Raw genomic sequence first — 18364 nt, 5'->3', positions numbered from 1 at the left:
TATTTTTGCAAACATTTTGATGTAAAAAAATTCAAATTCCGAACAAAAAAAATTGTAGAGAGAATTGAAATTTTAATGGATTAATGAACACATGGATGTGTATTTATAGATTTTTGGTGTTGGATATGATTTGGTTAATAAATAATGTTATTTTGACAGTTGGATTTAAATTTGAGCCGTTTGATCTTTTTATTACAGTTAAAATTGATTAAATTGAATTTGAGCCATTGAATTAAAAAGGATATAGCTGGCGCGCCACACTGGATCAAAACTCATAAGGCGCTACAACCATTGGATTCGAATGGCGCGCCAATCTGGGAAACACTTTTCGTAAGAAATGGATAAGAGGAGTTCGGAGTAAGGACGACCTATGGTGTGTCTGTAACTAATGTCATTGCCTCCACTAGGTGGTGGTGAAAGTTGAAGCCATTTTTATGAAGGTAGGGTCGTCTTCTCCTTTTGTTTTCTTAGCATTCAAGCATATTTAATCAAAGATTAGATCCCCATGATTGTTGAATAAAAATTTACATCTTATTCAAACAGAAGATTTCTAGAGTGTGACTGTGTCTACAACAACAATAAAGCTTTTTTTCATTAAGTAGAGTCGGCTATATAAATCTTACAACGTCATTGCGCTCGGTTTTGTGTCAAGTCTTCCATTAGCTTCAAATACTCGATGTCCTTTCGTAAAGTTTCCTTCCAAGTCTTCCCCTACTTCTTTTGCCCTAAGCCTCTGTCTCATAATCGCATTTTCTAACCGGAGCATCTGTATAGGCCTTCATTTCACATGATCAAACCACTTTAACCGAGATTGTCTAATAAATAAAATATCCAAATTCACTACAACAAAGAAAATTCTTTCTTTTAGTGAGGCAAAGTCCAAATACACAAACCAAGTACAAATTGCAGTCTAACACCCACCAATAAGAACAACTCCAACTATAGGGTTTTTCGTTCACAAAGAAAATTCAATCTAAGGGAATAAAAAACGCAACATTTTGGAAGAGATTTGGAGCTTGAATAGTGAAAAGTATTTAACTTTGTGATTGAAACTTGGAGTTTGATTCTGCCATTTCCTACGTCTGTGTTGTTCACACACCTAAATAAGTAGCAGAGGGTAACGAAAAGTATTTAACTTTGTGATTGAAACTTGGAGTTTGATATTTAACTTTGTGATTGAAACTTGGAGTTTGATTCTCCTGTTTCCTACGTTTGCGTTTTTCACACACCTAAATAAGTAGCAGAGGCCATCAACCATGAACAATTATTGTACGTATGTATTATATCTAATTTTTTATTTTTATTTTATTTTTTATAATGGGACTAGCTAGTGGCTTCACCACTACAGTCCATCTTTCGGAAGCAGATTCATAGAGGCATTTTAGACTCTCATTGGCTACCGTCTTGTGATTCACCAACGTCAGGAATTGAACCCAGGAAGTGCCGTGTGAAATACAGACTTGGAATTCATCAACAACCACTAGGCACCTCTAGTGGTTGTAACGTATCCAATATTGAGTTGACCTAATTGCCTTACGCTGAATTGAGATAGTTTGAGACTAAACATTTAACTGTGGTTAAGTTGAAGGCAATATCACAAACAGTTGTGGCTCATTTAGTTAAGAGTATTACTCTTGCTTTTAAGGTTTAAGATTCTATTCTTGGTTTGTAAAAACAAAACCAAAAACATGTAACATCGATACAACGTAAGAGCCTGAAAGACGTCGCCCCCAAAATGAGTCTGAGATTCATCCGTAAGGCTTCGAGACTTTAGGTCTATGCCTAATGCTTTGTAGTGCTAAACTTTTAAGTCTACGACCAATGACAGAGACTGCAACAGAGACATTGGTGACTAAGTGTTTGGGCCCAAAATATCATTTTGGGCCGAGTATAAAATCATTCTCGGCCCGGAAGGCCTGGCGACAAGGGAGCCTTGGATTGTTTAGTACGTGGGCTTCTAAACCTAGGCCGGCTAGGTCATGCTACATTTGCAAGTCGAGTCTTAGCACAATAAGGAGTCTCGGCAAGATTAATAACCCAGAAGTGAATCCGGCTCAATAAAGGACTAGGCTCACAATCCTAGTGAAAATAGGACTGGTCGAGTTGGTGTTTGATCAGGAGAAGAAGACCTAGTCCGGGTAGGGTTTCGACTCGACTTTAAAGATATCTAGTGCTATAAATAGAGGAGGCTGTGCATCATTCAGGGCCCTTCAATTCAACACACAACTGCCCTGCGCAAACTCTCTCAACAACTTTGAGATTTTTATTTTCTCTTTTCGCTGACACATCTTCCGTTGGCATCAACAACACTGTGAAAGCAACCGGTGATTAAGTCGGCATAGATAGCTCTGTCACCGTAGAATCGGCCGAACTCGCAAGTACCTTCCGTTGGCATCAACAGCATTGCGGCGAGGATGGTTGGTTACCTATCCAAGTCTCGGTCGAGTAGGATTTTCGAATCCTTATTGATTGAGGTCATCTCATTAGCCGTCTCGGCGAAGTGAGGTGTTTCAGTTTACTGGGCTCGGCACACTGCACGCCGAGTTGTTTTATGATTGGATACTCTCAAGTGGGATTTAGAGTTCGGCATTCAGACGGCCGAACCACGTTCACTATTAAAACCTATATCCGCTTTGAGTATCTGTGCCCTTACATTTTGGTGTCGATTCGGCGTGAGTTTACTCTGAGGAATACCATCACTATGACCGAATCCGACGACGGCGATTTGTGAACTTCGTAAAAATAGTAGCCTTGTCTTCAGGTTCGAGAACCCAAAAGGCCGAGACGTGTTCCTTTCTCGGCCGCAATCGCAAGACGCAGAAGTCAGCCGCGCACCCAACGTAACATCAAAAAATTTACTCCTCGGCCGAGCTCGGCCGACGAGTTGGCACGCCTCGCATTCACCGAAGGATGTAGTTAGCTTATAGATTGCTCGGCCTGCGCGCCACGTAGGCTTGGTAGTTTTTAGGGTCAACATTTTGGCACGCCCAATGGGACCCAGTGCTAAACTACGAAGTTCATGCCAATTGAAACGCGATCGGTTAAAAAGAAAACAGCTATGGGAAAATCAACAGCCGATTTGCCAGTTCAGAACATAGGACAAAGTGTGCCACAGGCGTAGAATCCCCTTAGCGCCGTGACACTTGAGTTCACAAACGCGACTCGCCGAAAAATGGAAGTTAATCTCGGCGATCAGCTTCGCAGTCTAGAAATCCCTAACAGAAACACCTGCGTTCTCAATGAAGGGATAGTGGAGGATTACGACGAGGATGGTGGTGAAGGATCTGACCCACCAACAAGGTCGTTTCTTCAAAAACGACTTGACGAGCAGTCTCGGTCAATCGAGCAAACGTTTAGTCGAGGAATTGACAAACTGCATGACGTGATACGCAGTTCCAATGAACAACAAATCAGATTGCTCGAAATACTGGTTAGTAAGGTCAGTGACGGCAGGTCTTTCGATCTTTCCCAACACTTGCCATCAAGAAATAATCCGTTATCAATGGTACAGGCCGAGCCAATCCCTGCTCGGCTCAAACCAATTGAATTGGAAAAAAGAGGAAGGTCGAATAGTAGGACAGACGGATCCGACCAGAGGGTCGAAGCAACACCCGTTGATTTGACCGAAGTTCAGCAGATGATCGACTCGGCTATGAAAAAAGGCCGAAGTTCCCTAAGTTTATCCATCTGTACCCAGCCTACGTGGAAACGTTCGGATACCCGAAAGGTTTCAAAATCCTAGATTTTAACCTTTTTGCCGGTGAATTATCCCTGTCTTCGTTGGAGCACGTGGCTCATTTCACCGTGCAATGTGGAGATGTTAATAGTGATTTTCATAAGCTACGGCTGTTCAACTTCTCATTGACCGGCTCGGCATTTGCCTGGTATATCAACCTCCCTTCTAATTCTGTCCAAAACTGGGAGGAGTTGGTCGAGAAATTCCACGAGCAGTTTTATCGGCCAGGGATGGAGATGTCAGTTTCTTCATTAGCAAGGATGGCTTAGGCATCTGATGAGTCACCAATGGATTATCTTACCAGATTCAAATCAGCTAGGAACTGGTGCCGAGTGCCTTTACCCGAAGTCGAATTTGTCAGGCTTGCTTTGAACGGCCTCGATGTGGAATACAAAAAGAAATTTTTGGGGGCAAACTTTCGAGATATGTATGAGTTAGCCCAGCATGTCGAGCAATATGACTATTTGCTCCGAGAAGAAAAGATCTCGAAATCCCCGTCACGAGGGACGATTTACAAAAATCCCACGGTCAGTTATGCTTCGACCGAAGGTGAAGAGTCTCAATACGTCAGCGTGGATGCGGCCGAGATATTCATAGATAAACCATACATCTGCAAGGCGTTGACTCAAATCAATTCCAAGGATGCCAAAGTTCGCTCGGTGACAGAAGGGACAGCGAAAACTTCAAAAGTCTATACCTTTGATATTACAAAGGCCGAAGCGATTTTTGATCAGTTGCTATCAGTAAAGATCATCAAACTTCGGCCAGGGCAAAACATTCCCACGGCCGAGGAGCTTAAAGGAAAGACATAGTGTAAATATCATAACTCGACCAACCACGCTACAAACAATTGTGTCATATTTCGCGATGATATCCAGAGCTGGATTGACAAAGGCAAGTTAAAATTTCCTGAAAAACGCATGACGGTCGATACGGACCCATTTCCTACGGTAACAGTTGGCATGGTAGACGCCCGTTTGCCCAAAAATAAAGGGAAAGAGAAGATCGAGCTTGCACCAGTGCAACACATCCTCAAGAAAAACTCTCAGCCCCGACTCAAGATTGATCTATTTTCCAATGCGCTACCCAATGAATTCTCAGGTCCAGCAATAGTTCAATCCATGTCAGACTCCAGCGACGAGGAAAACGGCGGGCTGATAGTCTTGTGCAGTAATTGTAAGGCACGTGTCATTCTAATCGAGCCCAAGGAGAAATTGCCTCAAACGCCGATGCCTCGGCAGAAATCGACGAGCTCGGCAGCACCGTCAAAGAAACCAAGTGAAGGCCAGCGCGTCAAAGTATTCGAAAGGCTCGGCCCTAAGCAACAGACAGATGATTCTACCTCGGTCAGACGGCGTCTTGATTTCGACGCACCATTTTATAATGAGGAGTATTATTCACGTAACTCCAGTAGCTTAAGTTGATCAGTGAATCCAAGAAGCTTTAAGCCGCCTGAACCATGTGATCAACGTTGGTATAGTTATAATTCTCCCGCTGGCATGTACACCGCGTTGTCCAAGTCTCAGAAACGTCGACGTTAGCGAATAGATTGCTTGGCTCGACGTTAAGCGGCCCAGCCTGTTTCGGCCACTAAATGGCAGCCGAAAGGAACAGCAGGGAGTGGAGATGATCGGCCAACCCCAACCATCATGGCGGAATTACAAGGACAAAAGGAAACCAATCGAGACTTCGAAACTACCATCGAAGCAGCCGAGAAGCGGATCAAACTTCTTCTTCGGCTTGGCGAAATGAAAGCTCGTTTCGAAAAATTTAAGAAAGAGGCCGAAAGCCAACTGCCCCTGTTGTCGCCAAGAGAACCCATCGTCAAAGCGCGGCGAAACCTGCATTCCCCATTCCTCGGCGAATCATTGGAATATATGAAAGAGTTTCACAAGAGGTATTCCACCAATGATTTATATGGGTTGCCCAAGGCTTGCCAAGAAGCTCTCGACCTGGCATTAACTTGCCCCGATGCCGAGCAGATCATCCAGAAAACCACCGATCCGGCGATGAAAGCTAGATTCCAGCACATTCGAGAGGCTAAAGTTCTCGGTTTCGAGGTCGATCCCTACACAGACATTGACACAGCCGAGCTCCCTTTCTCTCTCGAGGACCTTCAACACCTTCGATATCATTTCGAAGTCTTTTCGACCGTTTCCTTGTTCGGTTTGACCGCCGATGAGATAAAGGGTGGAACGATTGGATGCTTACTTAGACACTAGGAACGCCCGGATCGCCTATGAGGAACGAGCTCGCCAGACACGGCAGGAGCAGAACGCAACGCCAGATGTATGCAAGTCCGAAGGCAGCAATCACCAAAATACAGCGTCGAATTGTGTGACTCAAGCATCTGACCATGTTGAGACAGACAGCGAACTGGTCGCAAATGCTCCGGCGCACAATGATATAGTCCTCTCCACTCCAGAGAAAGACGACCAGGATCCAATGGGCCCTTCGGTCCTTGAAAATATGGAAATCAGCATGGTCCATGTTTTGCTTACCGAATTTCAGCAGACCACCCACCAACCAAGTTTCTTGGACGGCGATGTGGTCACCGAAGAAGCAACACAAGTTGATTTCGTCACTCTTGACGATGAGCCCACTAACGATGATCATAAGCTTAAAACGGCCTTGGACATCTTATTTCCCCGTTCCTCCTCGGCTAACCTTTAACATTTAAAACCATTGTATGTCACGGCCCATATTGAAGGTTACCCAATCTCCAAGATTTTTGTTGATTGCGGAGCAACAGTCAACATCATGCCTGTATTTGTAATGAAAGCCTTACGACGATCCACCGACGAACTCATTCCTTCAGGAATAACCATGAGTAGTTTTGTCGGTGACAAGTCTCAGACCAAAGGAGTACTTCCTTTAGCGGTAAAAATCGTCGGCTGTAACCATATGACCTCCTTTTTCATCGTCGACTGCAAGACCGAGTATAATGCACTGCTCGGTCGAGACTGGATTCATCAAACCAGCTGTATTCCTTCTTCATTATATCAGGTGCTCATTTTTTGGGACGGTAAATCGGTCACTGTTCACTCGGCCGATTCTCAACCGTTCGAGACTAATATGATCCAAGCACGGTATTATGATGACCACGTCGACTACATCACCCTACAAGGTTTCAATGATGAAGGACGGCCGACTCGGATTTCTGTTCAGAAAGCTATCGAGGTTGGCGGCAAAACCGTCCACCAGGATTCGGCGAGACTCGGATTAGCTGACTTTATTGCCGATCCCGATGTCTGACATCGATCGGGAAAAACATCGGGCCGCGGTTTCATCTACTATGGAACGACTGCTGGCCCATTGGCATACCATCTTCAAACAACCCAATTCAGGCGTTAACCTCGTAGAGTTCCTCGCCGAAGGAGAAAACGGTCCCGTTTTATCTCTTGACAAAATCCAAGCCGCCCCGACCGAGCTGGAAGACACTCGGCCCCAAGTGAAGGACCCATTAGAAGAAATTAACGTTGGGATGGCTGATGACCCACAGCCCTTGTTTATTAGTGCTTTGCTCCCCCAACCTATGAAAGCCGAACTTCGTGATCTGCTTGGGGAGTTCAAAGATTGTTTTGCTTGGAGCTACCACGAGATGCCCAGCTTAGATCGCACTCTCGTCAAGCATGAGTTACGCATTAAACCTGGGTGTAAACCGTTCCGTCAACCCCCTCAACGATTCTCGACCGAAATGCAACTCGGCATCAAGGATGAATTCGTTCGTCTCTTAAAAGCAAGGTTCATTCGGACCGCTCGATATGTTGAATGGTTGGCAAATATCGTTCCTGTTTTAAAGAAAAGTGGTGCATTGCGCATTTGTATCGACTTCCGAAACCTGAATCTGGCAACTCCCAAAGATGAGTATCCAATGCTGATTTTGGATTTATTAATAGATGTCGCGGCGAATCATGCGATCTTATCTTTTATGGATGGCCACGCCGGGTACAACCAAATTTTCAATGCCGAAGCTAATGTCCACAAGACTGCATTTCGGTGCCCGGGGGCACTCGGCACATACGAATGGGTTGTCATGCCATTCGGCCTCAAGAACGCCGGCGCCACTTACCAACGAGCAATGAACACCATCTTCATTGATTTAATTGGAACCATCGTTGAAGTTTACATCGACGATGTTGTAATCAAATCCAAATGCCGGCAGACACATATGGACGATCTTCGATAGGCTTTCCTCCGCATGCGTCAGCACAACCTCAAAATGAATCCTGCCAAATGTGCCATCGGCGTATCGGCCGGTAATTTCCTTGGTTTCCTTGTGCATCACCGTGGGATTGAAGTGGATGACAATAAAGCACGCGTAATCATCAACGCCCCACCCCCAACAACGAAGAAACAACTCTAGTCCTTACTCGGTCAGATCAATTTTCTCCGCCGATTTATCGCTAACTCGGCGGGTAAAATGAAAGCGTTCTCTACATTTTTGAAACTCAAGGACTCAGATAAATTTGTGTGGAACAACAAGCATCAGGCGGCGTTTACGTAAATCAAAGTCTCCCTTACGAAACCACCTGTCCTGGTTCCCCCTCGGCGCGGTAAGCCTCTTAAGCTCTACATCTCGGCGGCCGAAGAGTCTATCGGCTGCCTCCTTGCGCAAGACAATGACGCCGGACGAGAACAGGCTATTTTTTATCTAAGTCGAAATCTCAATCAACCAGAGATCAATTATCCCGCCGTCGAGAAGTTGTGCCTAGCCGTATTTTTCGCCGCTTCCAAGCTTAGGCATTATATGCTCCCATCGTCACCCAAGTCATTGCTCAAACCGACGTCATCCGTTACATGCTCACCCGACCAATCGTAAAAGGTCGCATTGGGAAATGGACAATGGCGCTGTCCGAATTTAGCTTGCAATACGTGGCCCAGAAAGCTGTCAAAGTCCAGGCACTGGCTGATTTCCTTGCTCAACACCCCTCCCCATATGGTTTTGGGGGCAATGACGTTGAAATCGGCATGGTTCAAACGCGCAACAACCAGTAGACGATGTACTTTGACGGCTCCAGTACTTCATCCTCGGCGGGTGTTGGAATTGTCATTCAATCCCCAAACCACGATCGCTGGTATTTTTCGCTTAAGTTGGATTTCGAATGCACCAACAATCAGGCCGAATACAAAGCCCTTATCATCGGCCTTGGAATCCTTCATCACCTGCGGGCGACCCGCGCCCTCGTCCTCGGCGACACCGAACTTGTGATTAACCAACTTAATGGTTCTTTTCCCTGCATGAGTTGTACCCTGGCACCTTACCACATGGTCGCCAGCTATTTAGCCGAATCCTTCGACGATATTACATTTAAACATATCTACCGGACTCATAATACCGACGCAGACGAATTGGCTCAAATCACCTCCGGCGCACAACTCCTGGAGGGCAAATTAGGCCGAGAAATACCCGTGTTGCGACAGCTATACCCGGCCTTGGTTAACCAACAAGTCCTTCAGCGCGATAACGTGATACGTACAAGAGTTATGTCCTTACCTTCGTTGTTAGATCGAGACGACCTTATAGATGTTTACGCCGTCGAGGCAATACCAGATGATTGGAGAAAGCCCATTATGCAGTATCTTGACAATCCCAATGGTAAACACGATCGCAAGACAAGAGTTCATGCCACGAACTATGTCATGTATCAAAACGAGTTATACCGAAAAGGTGAGGATGGTTTATTACTGCTATACCTCGGGCCCCAAGAGGGTGCTCAGGCAATCACAGAAGTCCATGAAGGGATTTGCGGAGCTCATCAATCCGGACGAAAAATGCGATGGCTACTTCGACGACATGGCTATTTTTGGCCAAGAATACTAAAGGATTGTATCGAGTTTGCACGAGGATGCATACAGTGCCAGATTCATGGGCCTATACAAAGGGTCCCGACCGAATCATTGCATTCGGTCACTAAACCATGGTCATTTAGAGGATGGGCCATGGATGTAATCGGAAAAATCGCGCCATCTTCTGGGGCTGCCAAGCATGCATGGATAATAGTGGCAACCGATTACTTTACTAAGTGGGTCGAAGCGAAATCATATGCCAAGCTAACAACTAAAGAAGTTTGCGACTTTGTGGAGGAACACATTGTGACCAGGTTCGGCGTACCAGAAATAATCATAACTGACAATGGCACAATCTTTACCGCCGAAAGGTTTAAAGAGTATACGGTAAATTTGAAAATTCGGCTTGAACAGTCTACATCGTATTATCCACATGCAAATGGGCAGGCCGAGGCAAGTAATAAAGTGTTGATCGGCATTCTCGAAAAAATAATAAAAGAAAGGCCCGGCATGTGGCATTTGAAGTTGAATGAGGCACTATGGGCATATCGAACATCGCCCCGATCGGCGACTGGGACAACCCCGTATGCGCTAACCTACGGACATGATGCAATGCTACCAGTCGAGCTAAGCATAAATTCGTTGTGACTAATTGAACAAAGCAGTTTGTTTAGCGCCGAATATAATCAGTCCATGAGACAGGAATTGGAAGACTTGGAGGAAGCGCGACTTGATGCTTATAACTTGCTGGTGGCGAAAAAATGGATTGCCGAACAAGCCTATAATGAAAAGGTACGACAGAAGACATTCGGCGATGGTGAATTGGTTTGGCAAACGGTGTTGCCCGTAGGACTAAAAGACCCTAGGTTTGGCAAGTGGTCGCCAAATTGGGAAGGGCCGTTTGTTGTACATAAAATATATGGCAAAGAGGCATATCATCTTAGAGACCAGACCGGTTTAGTTCACAAATTACCAATCAATGGGAAGTTTTTGAAGAAATACTATCCGGTCACATGGGAAATGCAGGAGTAAAGAAGTTCATTTCATTCAGATCGAGAGTATACAAAGTGAGCTGGTCGACCAGTCTACATAAAAGTCAAAATAAATTCAAGGCAAAGAAGGTAGAAGAGTGCCGAGCAGGGCCTTCAGTTCCAACCACCGCACCTCGCCCATGATGACCTCGGCCTGCCGGTTCTTCTTATCCAGCTTCAATTGCTCGACCCATTTTGTGTTAGCCGCATACTTGGTTAAGCAAACCTTGCCGCCCGACTCGAAATCCTTAGCAAGCACGGAGGTAATGGCCGACCTGCATTTCGCCAATTCGGCCATTTGACGGTCGAGGTCGGCCAAGGCCTCTCTTTTCGCCTTTAAAGCATCGATCTTTGAACGGATGGTATCTTGGACGGCCGTGGCAGCTTGCAGGTCTTATTCGACCTTTAGAGCGTTCTGGAAGATACTAAAGGTCTCCCGAACCCACTCCAAGGTAGACGACGCCTGAACGATAGCCTCGCCGCTCAATTGACCATCAGCTCCGAGGTCGTTTAGACATGCACCGAGCAAATCGAGACCGTTGCGCTCGAGTACTTGCGACGCCGAAAGCGACAAGACCTCTTGCAACCGAGTTAGAGCAGTTGAATCAGTAGCTTCAGTTGCGGCGGCCGAAGGACCAGCCCCTCCAGTAGTGCTGGACAGGAGGGCTTTGAATTCGACTTCCCATGAAGCCTGCACACAAAAATCAGGGTAAGCTCAAGGAGATCACGAAAAAGATAGCAAGAAGGTTTTGTTTTTAAACCTGCCGAGAGGAGACTTCGGCCATGTCTTCAGGATCGTTGCTCGAACCTAAAGAACTTAATGGCCGAGCCCAGTATCTTAGATTGCTTCTCAGCTCACGCGGCCGATGGAGGTTATCTACGTTCGATGGCCACTGAGGCGGCTAAGAGACATAGATAGCACCCTTCGGCGCATAGAATTTTCGATGAAAAGAGTGTACAGGCACCTGACAGTTAGTATTTTCCTGGTTTAGAGTTTTATGACAGAAAAACAATCAAGGAAAGGCAGTAGAGGGTACTTACGAAGGCCGAAGTGGCTTCCTGCGAAGGAACATTGAGGTCCTGGTCCTGAGGATGAACGGGCGTTTCCGCCGTCGCCTCTGGCTCCTCGGCAGGTCATTTGCCACGGTCGGCCCTTGCCGACTGAGACAGCCACTTCGGACGCAGGATTGAGGTCCTGGTCTTGTGGAGGAACAGGCGTTTCTGCCGCCGCTGCTGGCTCCCTGGCCAGTCGTTTGCCACAGTCGGCCGTGGAGGGGCCGACTCAGACAGCCACCTCGGACACGGGAGGAGGTTGACAGCAGGGATAAGGGCGACTCGCTAGTGGAACTTCGTCGCTCTCCTCGCTCTCTTCCAGGACAAAGACCGAAGGTTTTGGATTTGCAGGAGAAGTTCCTTCGGTCGCAGGGACTGCCTTCTCCAGGGCAGGTGCATCCTCGACCGAAAGAACTACAACTGGTGTGCCAACCTCAGAAACCGACCGTGCTTGGACTGTTTCTGCGGCTGGAGTTGGCTGTTGCTCGACCAAGTCTTGGTCGATGAGGGGAGAAAGGGAAACACTAGGAGTCATCGCTCTCGTAGTTTGATTGGAGATGACGTGAATCTCCCGTTCTCCTTTCTTCGCCAGTTTTTTGACCCGTTTGACGGGCCGAGGAGGTTCGGCGGACGGCTTGGCTTCTCGACGAGGCCGTTTGCTCGGTAAGGCCTGCGCAGCAGCCTCTGCCTTTTTAGAGACGACTGATTTTTTCTTGGCCGCAGCTGCAGCAACCACCTCCACCTTTCTCAACGGCCGACTACCTGAGAAAGTAAGAGCAAATCAGCAAAACAGATCAATAGTTCAAAATTGAAGGGAAAATGGAGAAATAAACAGTTACCTTGGGCGTGGGAGGCAGAAGCCTTCTTAAGTCGACCACCGAAAAGTTTGTCCAAAACGGTTTCGACTAGAACACCAAAGAACTCCTGGGTATACTTTTCCCACCAGTCACCGAAGGTGTCAGTACAAAGGGTTTCTGGGGTGGCCGGTCGAAGGCGGAAACTTTGGCATTGCTCTTGGAACTCCCTCTTGGCGGTATTGCATTCCTTCTCCGAGGAACCAGGTTCGCATCCACGGCTTAGGACGGTTCGTGAGGAGAGAAGGGGGACCGGGCAGCCTTGGAGGTAGCCAAGCTGTCGAGCAAGGAAGTTAGGATGGTACATTTCCCAACTCGCTCGTTTCCCATCACATCCGAGAGGAAGGTCGCGAGTGAGCACGAATGACCCCCAGGACTGACGAATGTCGGCATCTTCGTCCGCGCCCCACATTGATGTAGGTAGCTTGATTGAGGAAGGATATTCTCGACGACAACATATCAAGAACTCGTCATTAGAAAGGTCATCAAAGGCGAAAAAGTATCTAAATACCTCTTCGGCTTGGTAAGGGGGTGTTGGTCGGGAGGCCAGCTGAGGTCCAAGCGCTTCTGTTGGCGAGAAATCGACGATTTCCTGCCGAATGGAGGCGAAGTAAACTTGCAGCCAGAGTTGAAAGACCCAGAGGGGACCATTCTGGTATGGGTCGATCTTGTGAAGGGTCGTCTCGGCTAGACAGCGGAAGAGATGGGCAAGAATGTTGGAGCTAAGTGACAGGGCGTGACCACTAGCCAAGGCTTCGGCCACCGGCATGTTCTCGACCAAGCATTTGTTAGATTTAGTACAACAAATGTTCTTGTTGTACCAATAGAAGAGGAAAGCCTCATGTTCCCCTTCTTGCAGAGCCTCTTCTCCTCGGCCGGCAAAATCGAGATAGAGGGTGTTGTAGTTGAAGAAGTTCTTATGAAGTTTTTGAACGTCTTCTTTCGAGGGTGTTTGACCCTCACTGCTCAACGTCTCAAAGGCCCGTCTGTCGAAAAGCGTCTTCAGGTCAAGGTTCAACGGGTACCCAGAGAGGGCAGCATCGATGGGGATTCCAGATGCTGAAATTCCCAAAATGGCGGTGATATCAAGAATGGTGGGGGCAATGGGACCAAGAGGGAGGACCATGGTGTTGGTGGCCGAACACCAGAAGCATAGGGCTGCTAGGAGGAGCTCCTTGTCGAGAACGACATCCATAGACGAAAGGAGAATGGCGTCGTAGATGCCGAGGGCTTTCCATTGCTCACCGAAAAGCTTTTCCATTCGTACCACCCAGGTTGTAGTGGTCGAAGGCCAAGAGCCTTGAGGTCTTGCTGCATCCCATCTCGACCATTCAAACCCTTGGAGCAAGGGTGATAGGCAATACTCCTGGGGAAGTCCAGTAATGGTTGATGGTACTGCCACTTTAAAAAGAGGACCCAAGATTTGGTGAGAAGTGCTCATGTCACTTTCAAACCGTATGGTTTTGATTGAGCTTCGATCAAGAATTTCTGACACTGATCACATTCCCTGGAAAGCTTAAAGATGAAGGAGGCCATTGTAGGAGGTTTAAAAAGTACGATGTGAAAGGGGTTTTTCTGGGTTGGGAGATTTGAAGACGAAGACCTGGAAAAAAGAAATGCGCTAGAGAACAATAGCAAGAAATTTCAGAAAATTTTGAGAGCGTAAAGTGCAAATGAGAGAATTTCAGTATTTATAGAGTTGTGGAAGGAAGTGCAATCGTTCGAAATTCAAAATAAAAGGTAAAATCGACCGAAGAAATCGCTGATCATGATGAATATTCAGGAAATGCAGTTGAGAAGACCGAGGGTCTCAGGTTTTGGGGGCGCACGATTGCGTGTGACGGCGAGATTAATGGCGAAAGACGTTTCGGCGTTTGCAAGATGACAAGTGGCTCGCGGGTTGAGGTAGAGTGGCTATGTTCAGCCATAAGGTCGGGTTGAGGCAGAGTGGCTATGTTCAGCCATAAGGTCATGATGACATGACGGTTCAGGTAGCCGCACACCTTAGACGTCATTATTAGGGATTGGCCGTGTTAAAAGACGCCACGTGGTGTAGTGGTGAGCAGGATCGAGATCGTGCAATCGTGCTCAATAAATGCGCCTTGGAAATAGAGTACTTGGGTTCTGAGTATTAGATTCGCTTCTTCAAGGTCGAAACTCGACCAAAGAATTCAGGCCGAGGACCTCAGAAGCGAGGGGGCAATGTTTGGGCCCAAAATATCAGTTTGGGCCGAGTATAAAATCATTCTCGGCCCGGAAGGCCTGGCGACAAGGGAGCCTTGGATTGTTAATATGTGGGCTTCTAAACCTAGGCCAGCTAGGTCATGCTACATTTGCAAGTCGAGTCCTAGCGCAATAAGGAGTCTCGGCAAGATTAATAACCCGGAAGTGAATCCAGCTCAATAAAGGACTAGGTTCACAATCCTAGTGAAAATAGGACTAGTCGAGTTGGTGTTTGATCAGGAGAAAAAGACCTAGTCCGGGTAGGGTTTCGACTCGACTTTAAAGATATCCAGTGCTATAAATAGAGGAGGTTGTGCATCATTCAGGGCCCTTCAATTCAACACACAACTGCCCTGCGCAAACTCTCTCAACAACTTTGAGATTTTTATTTTCTCTTTTCGCTGACACATCTTCCGTTGGCATCAACAGCACTGTGAAAACAACCGGTGATATCTTAAGTCGGCATAGATAGCTCTGTCACCGTAGAATCGGCCGAACTCGCAGTACCTTCCGTTGGCATCAACAGCACTGCGGCGAGGATGGTTGGTTACCTATCCAAGTCTCGGTCGAGTAGGATTTCTGAATCCTTATTGATTAAGGTCATCTCATTAGCCGTCTTGGCGAAGTGAGGTGTTACAGTTTACTGGGCTCGGCTCACTGCACGCCGAGTTGTTTTATGATCAGATACTCTCAAGTGGGATTCAGAGTTCGGCATTCAGACGGCCGAACCACGTTCACTATTAAGACCTATATCCGCTTTGAGTATTTGTGTCCTTACACTTTGGTGTCGATTCGGCGTGAGTTTACTCTGACTAATACCATCACTGTGATCGAATCCGACGACGACGATTCGTGAACTTCGTAAAAATAGTAGCCTTGTCTTCAGGTTCGAGAACCCAAGAGGCGGACACGTGTTCCTTTCTCAGCCGCAATCGCAAGACACAGAAGTCAGCCACGCACCCAACGCAACATCAACAAATTTACTCCTCGGCCGAGCTCGACCGACGAGTTGGCACACCCCGCATTCACCAAAGGACGTAGTTAGCTTATAGATTACTCGGCCTGCGCACCACGTAGGTTTGGTAGTTTTTAGGGTCAACACTAAGTCATACATATACGACAGTACTATTTGATTAAGGTCTTATGTCAAACGATCAAAATCACAATTAACTTAGGGAAAGGGATCCTCTCCGGATCCCTTCCACCAAGTCCACCAAGTTCACTTATCCGAGTCATTGAAATTTTGATCCAACGACTAAAATTATTATAACTTTTAAAGAGGCCCCCTATTTATAGTCGTTTAATCAAATTTCAATGGCCCGGATTGATGGATTTGGTGGAAGGGATCCGGAGAGGATCCCTTTCCTTAGCTCTAACAATTGCCAATGACTTGTAGTTGTTGACTTTTTGGCATTTTTGGACAAAGGGTCATCTTGTCAATGACTAAGTTTTGTGTAAAATAATAAGTTTTAAGTCTCAGCATTTATAAGTTCATGAAACTGTAAGATATTAGTTCCAAACCAAGCCACCAAGCGGACGTTCACTCCTGTAATTGAGATTTTGAGTTTGATTCACCACCCTAAAAGCCACTTATGTAAATAAACTCGACATCCCAAGTTTAATTCCAACTCATAAGTAGCTAAGCCTATTCCTCTCTCTCTATATATAACATTGGTCTGGAGGAAGACTTATATCGAACGAGTTTATCACTATCTGCATCCTGATATAATAATACAAATCCAAACATAAAAAATAAATAAATAAATAAATATGTTTCTATGTTTAAGCAAAAATATGTTTCTATGTTTTCCCACTAAACTACATGTTAAACCAAATCCAAATCCAAACGTAAAAAATAAATAAATAAATATGTTTCTATGTTTAAACAAAAATATGTTTCTATGTTTTCCCACTAAACTACTTGTTAAACCAAATCCAAATCCAAACGTAAAAAAAAAATAAATAAATACCTTCGTCAAATCTCTTGGGCTTCAAGTCCACCGACTCCACCCCAATACTCAGTGGTACCCCAGAAATTCTTGCACCTTCAGTAGCCTAGATCATGCATGTATCAATATTCGGAAAAGAAAGTAAATGCAATTTATTAGAACAAACAATTTGGGATCAACAAAGTTTGTCCAAACTTACAGCGAGGCCAATAAACCACAACTGAGGATAATTTTTCGTTTTGCTACATTGAGAGTGGCACCCAAACCTGATATTAAAAAACAAAATATTCAGTATAGTGCAAATGATTCAATATGTAGTATCAGTTTAGGATGCATATTCAACGCTCTAAAGCATTGAGTAGGACACCAAACTTGTCAATATGGCGCAACTGATGATGCAAGTTTTGTCCAACCGAGCAAGGGGCTTGATTTTGGAAAGACGGCCAAAATGAACAACAATGTATTCACTCAAAGTAAATGTGCCTGGAAAACTCTACTCATAGTTTACAAATCTGCAATCCTTAAAGGTTAATCATATAAAATCATATATATATGTGTGTGTGTGTGTGTGTGTGTGTGTGTATGTGTGTGTGTGTGTGTATTATGTATATTATATGTATGTAGTAGCTATTATTGCTGACCTTCGGTAGAAGTAGAGTTCAGTGTGATAAACTGAGGTATATTTGACCTTTACCCTTATTTCCATGGCCTTAGGTGGAGCAACCTTCACCCTCTCCATCACCAACAGCTTCCTATCTCCCATGCAACCGCTGTTGCAAAATCTACAACACAAAAATCCCAAATTGAGGAGTATTAAATCTCTATCCTCAAATATCCTTCGAAAGACATGCAAAATGAAGAACCATAGACCTAGCAGGCAAAGAAGTTGATTGGTGTTCATAAAAAAGATATTTTAATTTTAATTATCTTGTATTTGAGAAGAGGTTCAGAACTCTGTTCAATTTCTTTTGGTTCTGGTTTGGCTTCAGGCCTAGCCTCCATTGTTGCAAGTGATAGAAGACGGGTCTTAGGAATAGAAGTGGACATGAATGGAGCTTGATATGATCAATTATGAAAACATATACTAATCAAACAAAAAATTTAAGGTTCATGGACGAATTTATCCAACGAAATTATCTAAATATGTTGAGAAGAATCATTTTTTTTACATATTTTCTAGACAACCGAACAACATATTTTGTCACCGATGTTCAGACGGAAACAATTCGCCGGAATTTGAAGACCAAAACCCTAAAACCTTAACACTTGAGATCAATTCAATTAAATGTGAGAGAATTTGTAGAATTTTATATGTTAGTTTGAGGGTTTGAGTTTGTTTTCTTATTTTATGCAAAGAAAACTTCAATCAAATGCCAAATAAAAACTCCAGTATATTACCAGATGACAAATCGATGAGAGAGCTTTTGGGTAAAAGGGTCAGAGAGGGCTTGAAGCTGGAATCTACTGATGCTGGGGTGAGTCAAGACAATGTTACAGTCCAGTTGTCGGCCGACGACCAAGATTTCTTCATGGGGTTTTTGTCCAGATGGGTTTTGTTCGCTCCCTAAATCCGCCATGGGGCCTTGCGGGCAAGCCAGGGATTTACTTCACATACGAGATTGGTGGGTGCGGGTGTACCACTACTAGATGCCGCTAGTAGACGGGATTTGAATGATTGAGGTTGCACCTTTTGACTTCAAATCAAGAGATTGTGCCATTTGAGTGGGA

General features: G+C 45.4%; 1 protein-coding gene across 1 annotated transcript; it reads right to left on the bottom strand.

Annotated features, from left to right (window-relative positions):
* Positions 1–16604: 16604 nt before the first annotated feature.
* On the bottom strand, positions 16605–18071 carry LOC126612803 (alcohol dehydrogenase 1-like). Its single transcript, XM_050281153.1, has 4 exons — positions 18035–18071; positions 17278–17418; positions 16836–16902; positions 16605–16742 (listed from the first exon to the last, which is right to left on the bottom strand). Exons 2-4 carry the CDS (start codon positions 17397–17399, stop codon positions 16605–16607), a joined length of 327 nt encoding a protein of 108 aa, XP_050137110.1. The 5' UTR covers positions 17400–17418; positions 18035–18071.
* Between the last annotated feature and the right edge of the window lie 293 nt (positions 18072–18364).

This window comes from Malus sylvestris (assembly GCF_916048215.2).
Source record: "Malus sylvestris chromosome 4 unlocalized genomic scaffold, drMalSylv7.2 SUPER_4_unloc_1, whole genome shotgun sequence".
Taxonomy (NCBI): domain Eukaryota; kingdom Viridiplantae; phylum Streptophyta; class Magnoliopsida; order Rosales; family Rosaceae; genus Malus; species Malus sylvestris.
The sequence above is the reverse complement of the archived record's forward strand: the minus strand, read 5'-3'. Positions and strand labels throughout refer to the sequence as shown.

Coding starts and splice junctions, on each gene's coding strand:
- LOC126612803 (XM_050281153.1), bottom strand. CDS start 17,399: ATGGGAGATAGGAAGCTGTTGGTGATGGAGAGGGTGAAGGTTGCTCCA. Junction 16,903..17,277: donor GAACTCTACTTCTACCGAAG/GTCAGCAATAAT, acceptor TTTTAATATCAG/GTTTGGGTGCCACTCTCAAT. Junction 16,743..16,835: donor TGTGGTTTATTGGCCTCGCT/GTAAGTTTGGAC, acceptor TGCATGATCTAG/GCTACTGAAGGTGCAAGAAT.